Genomic DNA, 12981 nt, shown 5'->3' with positions numbered 1-12981 from the left:
CAACACAGTAACTCTATCATTGGGAAAGGTTAAAAAAAAAATCTAAAATCAAAACACAAAGTTCATAAGGAAAGGCATGACTGCCCTTTAATTTCAGACACCAGCTAATACTTGGTTAATGAGCATGACATTAAAAAGATGAGTTAAATTTAGCAAAATTTAAAAACACTTCTTTGTACTTCTGTTTAAAACATACTTCTACCACTTTTTAGATCAATTACTATCTTTTGCTTCAAGTTTTGGAGTTTTAAACATTGATACGAATGCCTATCCTAAAATTATAGGCTCCTGAATATTTTAGATAATAGTAAATATTCTAGATTACAAATTCGGTATGAAAAATTTTAATGAAAACATTAATCATACAAAAATTAAATAGCAAAACCATTTAAAATGACTTACAATTCAAACAGATTTGGCTTACTGATATTTATCAGCTTGTTTTCATAACAACTGATTATTTTCAGCCGAAATCTACTGATAGGACGATCATGGTAACAAGAAATGAGAATAAAGTACATAAAGCTCATAAGCCCTGTGCTCAGCACATAGTGCTCATAAATATTAATTTTTCTTTTATTATTACTTTGAAAAGACACATAAGTTTTACAAAACATGCCAACTTCAGTTAAGAGCTTCTTACATAAGAAATAGCCACATATGAGGAATCTAGCCTGACATTTTCTGAAAACAGTATTTTGGAGGAACATACTACATAAAAATTTATTTCAATAACTGATAAAAATTCGTCACTAATAAACTGATTTCTGGAATCTAATTATATAGCTTCATGCTACAATTTCAGAGGTCTTTTAGAGAATCATTTTTTTTTAAAAAGTAGAAAGTTACATAATCAAGAAAAGTACCTTTTAATAAGTAACCAAAACATTGTGAAATATTCCTCTTACTGCACATACGGCTCAGTTTCATCTTAATTTTGCAAAAAAAAAAAAATGTGGGTTTGAAATAGTAAATGAAACAACTATGTTAATAGAAGGAAGCACAACAAACAATAATATGTTACCCTGCCACGAGCTCTGCCTGTTGAAATACTTTACAATTTCAGTCATGCTTTTACTATCAAACAATGTTATCCTGCCACTTCTAGTATGCTAACGAAGATAAAGCTTAACACTCTGCCCTTCTAACAAGAGCTGGAAGAGAATACAGAGATGAATGTGAACCTATAGCATGTTCTACTATATACACTCTCTAATATTCCAAATTTAACAACTTATTGAAATCCAGTCTGAGGTATATTAACACATCAAAATGTTTTAATCCACATCATAGGCTATGTACCATGCAAACACTAGAACCACAACTGCACCCAATGGAAGGAGACAGTATCTGTATTTTTGCCACAGCGTTAGCTCAACTGCCACTTCATCTCTTTTTCTGTTCTTCTTCCGACGACCCTTCAGTCTGTTCTCAAAAGCCTCCAGTTCGGCCTAAATCAAAACAATATCATTTTTATTAAATTCAATACATACACTGATTTGAAATTTTCCACTTAGATGAAAATAAACAATTTGGGAAATGTCTTAATAGTAATGGAATATAATAAACATATTGACTTGATTTTTTTTTAAAAAACTTCTCTCCACTATTGATTATATTCAACAAATTCAGAGTTTAGGTAAGAAAGGGAACTGGGGAGTAATAAAAGTATTTCAGACCATAGGCCTGACTTTGACACTAAATATAGAAACGTTTGATTAAATCAGGGTGCCCTAAAATAAAGACATCAGTTTTATACTTCAACACCGTTAATCTACCGGGGCTCTACAATATACAACTTCTAGCAAGTGCTAAGAGATGCTGAGTGAGAATAAAGATACTTGTAATTCTAGTTTTTTTACAATGCTGGTAATAAACATTGGCAGCTTGTATGGAAGAAATTCAAGTAATGTCAAGAGAAAAAAGCCACCAGAAACTGATCCTTCTCTTTATCAAATACATTTATTCTTCAGGGGAAAAATGCTTCATGCTTTAAATCAGAATGAGTATTTTAGAAAGCAGAATTCTAAAAAGATGGTTCTAAAAAAGGATAACAATGACACTTACTATAAAAGGTAAATTTTTATTCTACTGTTAGAACTTATTAAACTTTAATATATGATAATGTCACATGATATACTACATTGCACTATTAACTAAAATGTGTTATTAACTAAAATATATATGTAATATCCACGCAAAATTCTGTAACTGTTTAACAAAAGGAAATACAAACTTCAGTTAAAATATTCATTACTTTGCCCATAAACCACATTTGAAGATGACCTAATCATATCCTTAATTTAATACAAAGCGGCATTTTTCAATAAACCAAAATGTCAGAATACTGTCAAGTGGTTGCTGATATATAGAAAAAAGGTCAAAATATATTAAAAGCAGCCAAACTTGAGAACTACTGACACAGTAAAATAACTGATGCTTTGATGACGGCCCACAGTCATCAGGTATAGCTTAAATTATGTTCTACATACTCTGTTTAAAAGGTCAGTAAATAGGGAATATATTTAAGATCTCCATCCATAATGGGGATGGGACATCCCAAACTATTCTTAATAATTTAATCTCCCAGGATTTCAGACAACCCACGTTTTACTGTATTAGTTCTGACAAGTTATTTTGGGATATTAAAAAAGGCGAAAGATTTATGCGATCTGAAGAGAAACCAGAATATTAAGCAAATCAACTTTATATCCCAAAAAATATCAAAGGTCATTCTGGCCACCTTTATTTACTACATGAATTGTTTCTAATGTTTTCCCTCAAGTCATGCAAGTTTCAACATTCTCATTCACAAAGGCAGAAGTTTAGCATATGACATACCCTACGTGATAAGTATAAAGCATCTCAAAATGCAAACTGACAAATAATTACATGTCCTTGTCAGAAAGTTAAGCCACTCTTTGGAGTATATGATCAATGCAGTATTTGAGCAAACAAGAAGTATCAGGAATGTACTTGTTATCTAGGTAACAACAAAGACAAGATAAGAATCCTGCATTTAAGAATCTAATAGGGAAATAGGGGAATGTATTACTAAAACAAATGTATTGGTTAGTAAACAGCACTTATTTTTTACAGATAATCTATAACTCAGTAAACTAGAACCCACATAACTTTAAATGAGTGAAGACACGGGCTCCAGGAAATGCCTTAAAATGGAGGCCAGCATATCCCAACCCTCACCCCTCAACCAAAGGAAGAGAGAAAACTCTCATGGCTGGAGAATGGATGGAATTGGCAAGGAAGTAAATTGGGAATATACAAGATATCTGGGACTATATGTGGTCTCACGCTTCTTCAGAGGTTTAGTATAACTGGATTGAAGTAAGTGAATGGCTAGTTTTTGTTCTGTAGGAACTAAACTATTTTCTGTCCAGAATAGAGATGATTAGCTCCTAGTCTGTACTCGGAATATACCTTGTGTTTGCATAAAAACTAACCGCGATGCCAAGAGACGTAAATCTGGGTATTTTGTTCAGTTACCTGTTGTCTTCGTTTTTCCTCTTCAAGAGCAGCTTTGGCTTCCGCTTCTTTTATCTGTTTACAGACATTTGCAAGTAAACTAACATTGTAATCATCAAATCTTATGTAGAATTTTAACATTCTATATAACTCTATACTAACTCTTCCCACTGAGACTCCACCAACCCATAACAACTTTGGGGGCTTTATATTGGAAGTTACTTTAAAAAATGCAAATGTTATACTGAAAAGTATTCCCAAGGCACTAACAGATTAGGGGTTGAGGGGAGGTGGAGTCATACTTATATAAACATTTCAGCTTCATAACTAAAATACATATTAGGTCACGATTCAAAGAGTTACATCATTGTAAACGGAAATGCTTTTAAAACTAGACTTTTTTCTCTTGAGCTGCCATACTCAGAATCTATAATTAATGGTTAAATACCACTCTTTGTCTACAGTTGAAATTGACCATTTGCCTCAAATGCCCTATCTGGAAGGAAATCCTTAGTTGCAAACAAAATCAAGAGTTTATTCATTGATTAGGTTGACGGTGGGAAACAGTGACACCAGAGATAAATCAAAGAGCAAAGAATCCCAAAACTTTATTTTGTATTATTTTAAGCTAATTTTCAGGAGGCTTACCCTAACATTAAGATGAATGACCATGTCCCATAGCACATAACTAACTGATACAGCGCACGGAAAAATTTAGTACACACTAGACAATAAAAAGCACATCTGAGGATTCAAAACAGGCCTATAAAACCAGGCTTTTATTTCAAAAGCAAAGAAGATGAGATTTTGATTTGTTTGTAATAAGCACATAAAGAAATGCACAAAATAAACAGGGAAAGGCCACTAGCACGTTAAAAATATTTAACCTGACATTACCTCAGATGCTTTCCGCTTCATTTCCTTGCATGTTGTGTCACATTCTATTGAAATCTGATTTTCACGCACTTTGTTGCACTGCAATTCCTACAAATAAAATTTTTTTTAAATTTCACATTTTAAAAGTTTTTTCCCTCAAAGTCCTAACTATATGCCATAAAAAAGCAAAATTTCTCTAACAGCTTAGGTTATGCACCCTATTTAACAGTCATGTTCATTAATATTTAATGATGATATGGTTACAAGCATTAAATGTCTTGGGTCAAAGAGTGATTATTACTTTATTTTCTCCTAACTGCAAAAAAGCAAATACCATAAAATTAAAATTATCCATTTAACAATTATTTACTAAGTACCACTATCAACTTGGCTTCAATCTTATTTTTATTCTTTACTTTTCTTTTGTTTCTTGTTATTCTTCTAAAACTTCCAGGGAATAAAATGGTCGAGAGCAGCAACATCCAACACAGCTTTCTGAGATCATGGAAATGTTCTCAGTCTGCACTACCCAATAGATTAGCACGAACCACATGTGGCTACTTAGCCCTAAAAATGTGGCTAGTGATAATCGAGGAAATGAATGCTCAATATTATTTAATATTGATTTATTAAAATTCAAACTTAAATAGCTACATGTGGCTAGTGGCCACCAAATTAGACAGTGCAATTCTAGACAGTTTTCTGGAGAGCTACAAATTTTTCTCTCAACTAGTAAATTTTTAAAAAGTTTACATGAAAATTGCTCCACAGTTTATATTTGCATTTCACTGCCTCCTAATAAAATAAAAAACCAATCTACTCTTTTCTTGACGATGTGACACCAATATTATGATCAATTTGTGTACTACGCTATAGTAAGTGGTCCTTATTTTAAACAGTCTTAGACTTTCCTTTTGTAGATCTCTGATCAACCTTTTATTCATTCCCTATTTCTTGCTGACAGATGTCACTCTTGCTCTAAATGTAGCTATTTCTATCAATTTCCCCTTTCTTACCACACTCTCAGACTCTAGTTTTTCAGTTCAAATCTACCAGAGTTAAGAAAGGAGATCATCAAATCCTGTGAGTAAAGTGCATATGTACTGTACTTTACTGAAAGCCCTTTATAGCATGGAATTTTATTACTTAAAGGGATTTTTCCTCCCCTTTAGTCTTCATTTTTGGCTGAGGTTGGTGATAAATACAGTCTTGTCCTCCAAGGATAGTCCAGAAAAAGGAAAAATAACATGAACACATATTAGAGACAAAAATAAATACTGTGTGTTTGTAGACATTAAGTCTATCAGCCTGGAAGAAGGAATCTTTTCTCATTCAAAAGGTACTTATAGAGTGCTTATTACATGCCAAGCACTGTGTTAGAAACAGGGGACACAATAAGGAAAAGTGTATAATAATATGGTAAGTGCTAAACTAATAATAATAGTTAGCAGCTACTACTGAACATAGCAGTCATTGTGCTGAATGCTATAGAAGCATTACCTCTTTTATTCCTTTCAATAAATCTACGTATGAACTCTATTCCATAGATGAGGAAACAAGGTTACCGACGTCCCTAGAATCACAAAGCTCTTAGTCATAAGCCTAAGACAAAGAAAGCCAAGAGGAAGGAGTACCTAAGTCTACCCAAGGGATTCAGGGGAAGGAAGACCTTCCCAAACAGGGAAATGCTTACACTGAGTATTACCAGGAGTCTAGTAAGCAGAGTGGTAAAGGAAAAAAAACATTGTATTTTGCACAGAAGAAGGAATGTTTATACTGCCACAAATTAAAAGGGAGTATAACATACGGCAGGACACTTAAGTAACAGATTCACAGAGGTGACTGCTAAAGGATGAAAGTGAACAAGCATGTACACTGGGTCTACATATACATACATTATTTCTTAGAAAAAGCATACTGTTTTCCCATGAATGAAGAATCAGTGAAGGACTCAGATACAGTGAAAGATTATGATTAGAGGCAAGGAAATCTGTTACAAAGCTGTTGTCAAAATCCAAGAATGAGTTGTTGCCAAGTTCTAATGAGTGATAAATTGTGCTTGGCTAATAACATGAGATTTGAGAGAAAATCTGAGACATTCCAGACTGAAAGTGGCTTGACTAAGAATTGATTTTCATGTAAAGGTGGTCCAATTTAAACATCTAAAACTTAAGGATTCAATGCCAGAAGAGGTCAAGCCTAGAAATTTAAATTCAGGACTTATCTGCCCTAGGAAACAATAGGAGGAGCTGTGAAATAAATGCAAAGATCCTCAATAAAAGCAAAAGATTCTCAATAAATTATTTGGTGAATGGATAAAGAAAAGAATGAATTTAAAGAGCAGAAAAGGAGACTAGCTTTAGGAAATAACCATAAGAACATGAAGAAAAAAGGAGTTACAACTCTGAGATAGGGAAAATCAGAGGTCAAGAAAGCAGCAAGCTTCAGGAGTCAACAGTGTCAACAGGGAGAGCAAGGCGAAGAGTGGAAAGAGACCTCTCAGCCCCCGCATCTGAGAACTCGCGACTCTTCCTCCCTAAGTTTTACTGAATGGGAGGTAGTTTGTTCCTCGAGCTTTCCAGTCTTTAGCTTTTGTCCTTTTACTTCTCCATTACCACTATCTTATCTTAAAATGAGTTCTCTCCAAGTTTGAATGTTATTTTATACTTTTATAAGGCTGTGCATGTGAGGTTTTTTTAAGGCAACATTTTCAAAACATAATACTGATGGCAAAACACAATTTTGTGAGAGCAACAAAGGTTAATTCCAGACTATTTCTTAAACCATGAAACTCATTTTATTACTCACATTGTGTTCCTTGTGCAAGAATCTAGAGGGAATTGATTCTGCCCAAAAAAGGGCACTGAACTTGGTTCCAACACAAAATAACCTTTTACCATCAAATTGCTGAAAACTAAACTGCCAAAGTTGATTTTTAAAATAAGCATTTACAGAAATAGATGGGCTAAAAAGATTCTCGGATGGGATAAAAACATTCTAGGAAATAAGACCCTAAAATTAAAAGGCAAAAAATAAAGCCAAAGAACTACCAAAACACCAAAAAAACAAACAAAAATTTACATAGAAAAGTATTTTTAATAACAAAATATTTACCTTTTTAATTCTTTTACAAGGACATCTAAGCTTTACCTTCTGGTTGCAATTAAAGGGACATTCACCAGGATGGCACATCTCTTTGCATCTGTGACCACAAGGAAGCTAAAATAAAGCCAGAATAAAGCAATTATATATTTATATTTTAGTCATACTCTACCTCCCGCTCCCCCCAACAACTATGTTAAGAAGGAGTCCATCACAATAGGGTCACTCAATACTGGATAATTGGCTAATTTTTCAACTTTTTTCTTTTAGATATAAATTACCTTAATTATACAGAAATTTTAAATATTCTCTCCGATTCTACTCCAAGAGTACATCTTACATCAGTCTTATAGCTCGTTATAGCCATGTGACTAAGTTCTGGCCAATGGAATGGACGCATTTAAGTGCTCTGTGCCTGAAAGCATTTCAAGAAGGCACATTCATGTTCTTCCCTTCCCAATGTGCTGGAAATGACATCTAGAGCAATAACGGAAACTCGGAAACATTTATTTTTGCCACTATAGCTGGCCAACCCAACTCAGTAATTGCCATGATGTGTATGTGCTCCCTGTCTTTAATTATCTACTTTCTTATCAAGCTTTCAGAGGAAACATTCTCTCCTTTCTATTCAAATCTTATCCAAACTTTGAGAGAGGGCTTAAATCACCATATAAGCATGATATGAGTTTGCCTACATTTGAATAAATAATGATAATTATGTAAAAATCTATTTCTAAATTGTTGTGACATTGCTTGCACTGCTTTGAATTCAAAAAATTCTTTTTAGGTACTTCATATATTTCTGTCTCTCCAACCGGAATGTAAATAAGACACCATTGGTTAGTGGTCAAATTCCAAAGTTAGATTGCCTGAATCACAGATTCCCTGTTTACTAACTGTGGGACCTTAGGCAAGTCACCTGACTTTTCTGTGCTTCACATGTAGAACTGGGAAGAGTAATAGTACTTTATAAAGCTCTTGTGAGGATTAAATGTGCTCAGTATAGTTAGGCATTATAATAAAAGTAATTACCACTTAGTTGAGGGCAAACGTCTTATATTTCTTTGTCTCTCTCATAATCACTAACAAAGACAACTTACAAATAGTAGATACCTCAATAAACATTTGAATTCTCCAAATTCTGATCTTTATGACTCACCAGAATGATCCTTCAAAGTATTAACTCCACTCAATTTAAAAAATTCAGAATCCTTTTCCATTGTCTTTAATCTCTCTCTGGTGTGCAACTGAGTTCCTTGCTCTTTAATTTTCGACTGAGACATTCACGCCAGACTAAGTTTGGATCACTCCCACTGTACGTTTTCACTAATGCTCTCACAGGGCGGAGTGCTGCTAGAATGAGTTTCACATTAGGCATTCCTGGACCATTTTGGTTCTGTTTTTCCCTACAGCTAATGCTAGGCCTGGAACACTGCTTAACAAGCTCAACATTTATTCGTTATCAAATACTTGCCTCACAGTGGTTGTTTCAAGGCTTTATAATTACTTAACTTCACTCTTACCTTCATTCCTGCCGGTGCCTCTAGCCTGACTTCATAGAGAAGGTAGGCATTTGGAATTAGCTCACCACCCATCTTCTCTCCCCCTCAAAATATGTCTCTATTGCCTCTTGTTCTTTCCTTAATCTGTGAGGCAATGACAGCAGTCATTTCTCTAAAAGTAACTAACCACTCTACTCTAGCTTTAAATCAATGATTCTAAAGGGGAAAGTGAACAGGGAAGCATATCAGAATCAATAAAGGAAGACCTTTTTGAAATTACAAAGAAGCCTGGTTATAGTGTGGCTTCTTACTAATCAGTGTTCTCTCTCTTCAATGTGTTGCGAGTTGATGAAAGGTCAAAAAACATTAGTGTAGATGTTTTATCTTTCTGCCTCCTAAAAGACCTCATGCTCACGCTTCACAATTTCACCAACAGCTTAAAAATCTCTCTTTTCTCTGGCTGGGTCTTCTGCCTTCAACACGTATGTCCTTTCTCTAAAGACTTCATTGGATCCTGTCACCGCATCTAACTATCATTCCATGAATCTCTTTGCCTTTCACATACAGTGCTGGCAGAAGTTGTAGAAGACATACACTGGGAAGGCTGCCTGGCTCACCACAACTCCCTCAGGAGCCACGGCCACGGCTATGCTGCCTGTTCTGGCACCCTGTCTATTGCTGCCTGTGCCAAGGGAGGCCCTGGACCCAGGTAGGCCAATCAGATTTCCTCTCCTGATAATGTGAAAACTTGAGAGAGGTGGTGGTTTGAACAAAATCATCTCACTACCGAGCCCCGTGAGCTCCTGTTGCCAAGCCCCTGGGAGCTGCCCAGATCTCGCCCTGCCAAAAGGTTGGCTGTACGGCATTTCCTTCAGATTCTGTGAACTGTCCCCTGACATCCTCCAAATATATCTTTTTTGGCGATAAATTAGCCAAAAGTGATTTCTATAACTTGAAATCAATATGACACTATTTATGAAAGTCGAAATTATACATTCCCTATGACTAAGCAATTGCTCTACTATATGCCTGGAGAAATCTGTGGGTAACATACCAGGATGCACAAATAAGAATGTCCATAGCAGTATTTTTGATAACAACTCAAATTGGAAATAAACAATTTTAAACAAACAATTTACTATCCACAGTAAAACAAACAAACACTAGTATACGATGGAATAAATGACAGCCACATGCAATAGAAATGACAAACATAATAGAGAGCAAACTAAGCAAGTCACAGAAGTTCAAACTTTTGAACTCAATATAAAATGAGGCAAACCATCAATACTGTTTCCGGATACACATACAGGTAGTAAAAACTAGAATAAAATCAAGGAAATAATTACTTCAAATGGCAGATGGTGGTAACATACAGGATAAAGGGAGGGAAATGTAGTCAGACGGGGACTCTAGTAGACTTGAGAAATGGAATAATGCTGTACTTTTTGACCTGGGAGGAGTTAAAGGGTGTTCACTGTTTAGCTACTTGTTAAACTGTACATATATGTGTTAACGTTCTTTTCAGTATGTGATATTTCATTGTTTTAAAAAATCAAATCATTTGACAATTTCCCTGTTAGATGTACAAGTACGTGTCATCTCAAAAGCCAGGTTATATTCTTTAAAAGCTGAAAAGTAGTCACAAAGAAAACTGATCAGAATGCCTAATATATAGTGACTGAATCTTCATTATAGATTTCACAGCAAAAAATAGCGGTTTTTCTAAAACGTCTGACCCTGATGCTCACTTTGAAGATGAGATGCCCTCCCCATTGTACTCAAAGTGTGATGGTTTTCTTGAACCCTACTCACCCCTAACATCATTCTGCTGGCACTTCAGTAAGTCATATCAAATGGCTTACCAATAACTAGTAGCCAACGTCTAGTTCAAAATGCTCCATTTTAATTTCAACAATTAAAAAAGCTCTCTTTAAAAATAATTAAAGAAAGCTTACAAAACAACATTGTTTGTGGATAAATAACCATACCATCATCACCAGGGCTACACATATATAGCACTTACCATATTCTAAGACCTTTACATGTTACTAACTCATTTAAGACTCAGACAATACTCTGAACTGGCTATTATTATTGCCTCCATTTTACATATGAACAATTTGAGTTACAGAGAGGTTAAATAATTTGCCCAAGTAAAAAGTAGAAAAGTTTGCATGGGAATGATAAAACCAAATTCAGAAAAAAATTTAAAAGTAGAAATGTGTATGTGGGCAACAGTTTCAAGTTGGAGTTCTTAATGGTATCTTTATATTTTCTTTTAGTTAACTCCAAACCTAATTAAACAGCCCAGAAGACACACGGAGTGTATATTAGAGAAGCAGTGAAGCTGGAAGGATGTGCCTGTGCCATTCCCACAGTTCACTTTCATTCACATTCCATAAACATTACCCACTGCCTAATATGTACAACCAGGGAACCAGCAACTGCATACAAAGATAAACATGACACCTGCCCACACAGTCCCTGCCCAAAAGAAATCTACAGCATGGGGAGGGGAGGAGAAAGTAAACACAAATTTATCAGTACATCAGAACGTATCAGAATCCCACACTTTAATTCTGAGCACAAGATATCTACAGCAGCTTAAAGGAACACAGGTCTTGGCTGACACAGTTCTTGATTCTGTAGCCTAGTGGTTCTCAAAGTGTGGTCCCAGACTAACAGTGTCACTGTTACATAAGAGCTTATTAGAAACGCAAATTCTTGGGCCCCATTCCAGGCCCACAAAATCAGAAACTCTAGGGTGGGGCCCATCAATGTTTTAACAAGCCCTTGAAGTGATTCTGATGTGCACTGACGTTTGAGAACACTGCTGTAGCCTTACCAATATCAAGAGGCCATAAACTAGGATGAGTTCTACTGGACACAATGAAATTCACCTGTCCATTCCTAGGTTACTCCAAACTATAATAAGCATTTGGATTGTTCCCAGCCTACAGATATATTTTTCAAGAAAGCCCAAGAAGACTCTAGCAATACCAGGAGCTCCAGAATGGCCCAGAATCCTAAATCATGAGCATAGACAAATTTTTAAATAAACAGTGCCCATTCATCTAGTCCCACCAAATGTCATAACAGCATCACAACTGAATCACAGCCAAGGCAATGCTGAATTGCAAATTATCCTTAAGACAATTAAATTATCTTATTTTTAACTATAATATCATGCCAAGTTACTGTGTCAGATTAAAAATAAAACTCTCAACGACCTATTACTAGGATCCGAACTCGGACAGAAGAAAATTTATTTTAACAAGGGAAAACTCAAGATTTGAAGAATTCAGAAAATTAAATTTGAAATATTCTCTGCCCCTAGTTTTACTTATATTAACAAAGACAGGATTATTAAAATAATCATTTATTGCTTGAAATGGTCTCCTTTATATAATCTTACATAAATTTTGACATTCCCAGGTTCTTATTCCAACACTTCTTAAACAGAAATCATAAAAAGTCCCAAGTTTTAGTTAAAAGGAAATATGCATTGTTAACAAAAAGGCCTATCATGCATTGATTTCTGTTTTTATTTAACCAAAGAGACTACTATATTGAAGACTGTTGCCGTCTCTTCCTGACTCTAAATAGGATGAGAGACACTTAGATAAGTGTATAAAGACCAAGAATGAAAAGAAAAGAGGTACTATTAATAAGTCTATAAATCAAAAGGATTCCTTTATAAATGTCCACCCATACCAAATAATTGTCACTGCCCTACCCCCAACCAAAAAAAACGGGGCACCCTTACTTTTAGATTGGCCAAATACAGATGCACAACTTTGGTTTCTCAAAGTATTGTCATGATAAATCACTAGTGAGTTTTTACCTTTTTACTCTGAACAATTTTTTTAAACCACTTTTGATAATTTTAGTTTGAATACAATGCATATACAACCATCAGAATCTTTAAAAACAAAACTTTATACCATATGAATGCTTTATACTAATTAATTCAAAATAACAATGAACTTTCAAGTTCACACATACACATAGAGAC

At 34.8% G+C, this 12981-nt stretch overlaps 1 protein-coding gene and 1 long non-coding RNA gene across 6 annotated transcripts in view; one reads left to right on the top strand and one right to left on the bottom strand.

Moving 5' to 3' along the window:
* Window positions 1–328: 328 nt before the first annotated feature.
* The window catches only part of NFXL1 (nuclear transcription factor, X-box binding like 1), a 55972-nt gene continuing 43319 nt past the window's right edge, over window positions 329–12981 (bottom strand). For all 4 annotated transcript variants that reach the window (XM_023638137.2, XM_023638134.2, XM_023638135.2 and 1 more), the window contains exons 20-23: window positions 7474–7578; window positions 4381–4467; window positions 3505–3558; window positions 329–1451 (exon numbers count right to left, since the gene is read on the bottom strand). In XM_023638137.2, the coding sequence (XP_023493905.1) occupies window positions 1278–1451; window positions 3505–3558; window positions 4381–4467; window positions 7474–7578 (420 nt within the window). In that variant the 3' untranslated portion in view covers window positions 329–1277. The remainder of the gene's footprint in view (window positions 1452–3504; window positions 3559–4380; window positions 4468–7473; window positions 7579–12981) is intronic.
* Window positions 8799–12981, top strand: part of LOC138923479 (uncharacterized) — a 51522-nt gene continuing 47339 nt past the window's right edge. The window contains exons 1-2 of one of the 2 annotated variants that reach the window (XR_011437134.1): window positions 8799–9026; window positions 9531–9672. This is a non-coding gene — a long non-coding RNA (uncharacterized lncRNA). The remainder of the gene's footprint in view (window positions 9027–9530; window positions 9673–12981) is intronic. The other variant, XR_011437133.1, reaches the window with a different exon arrangement.

This window comes from Equus caballus, chromosome 3 (assembly GCF_041296265.1).
Source record: "Equus caballus isolate H_3958 breed thoroughbred chromosome 3, TB-T2T, whole genome shotgun sequence".
Taxonomy (NCBI): domain Eukaryota; kingdom Metazoa; phylum Chordata; class Mammalia; order Perissodactyla; family Equidae; genus Equus; species Equus caballus.
This window is presented reverse-complemented; position numbering and strand designations above follow the sequence as displayed.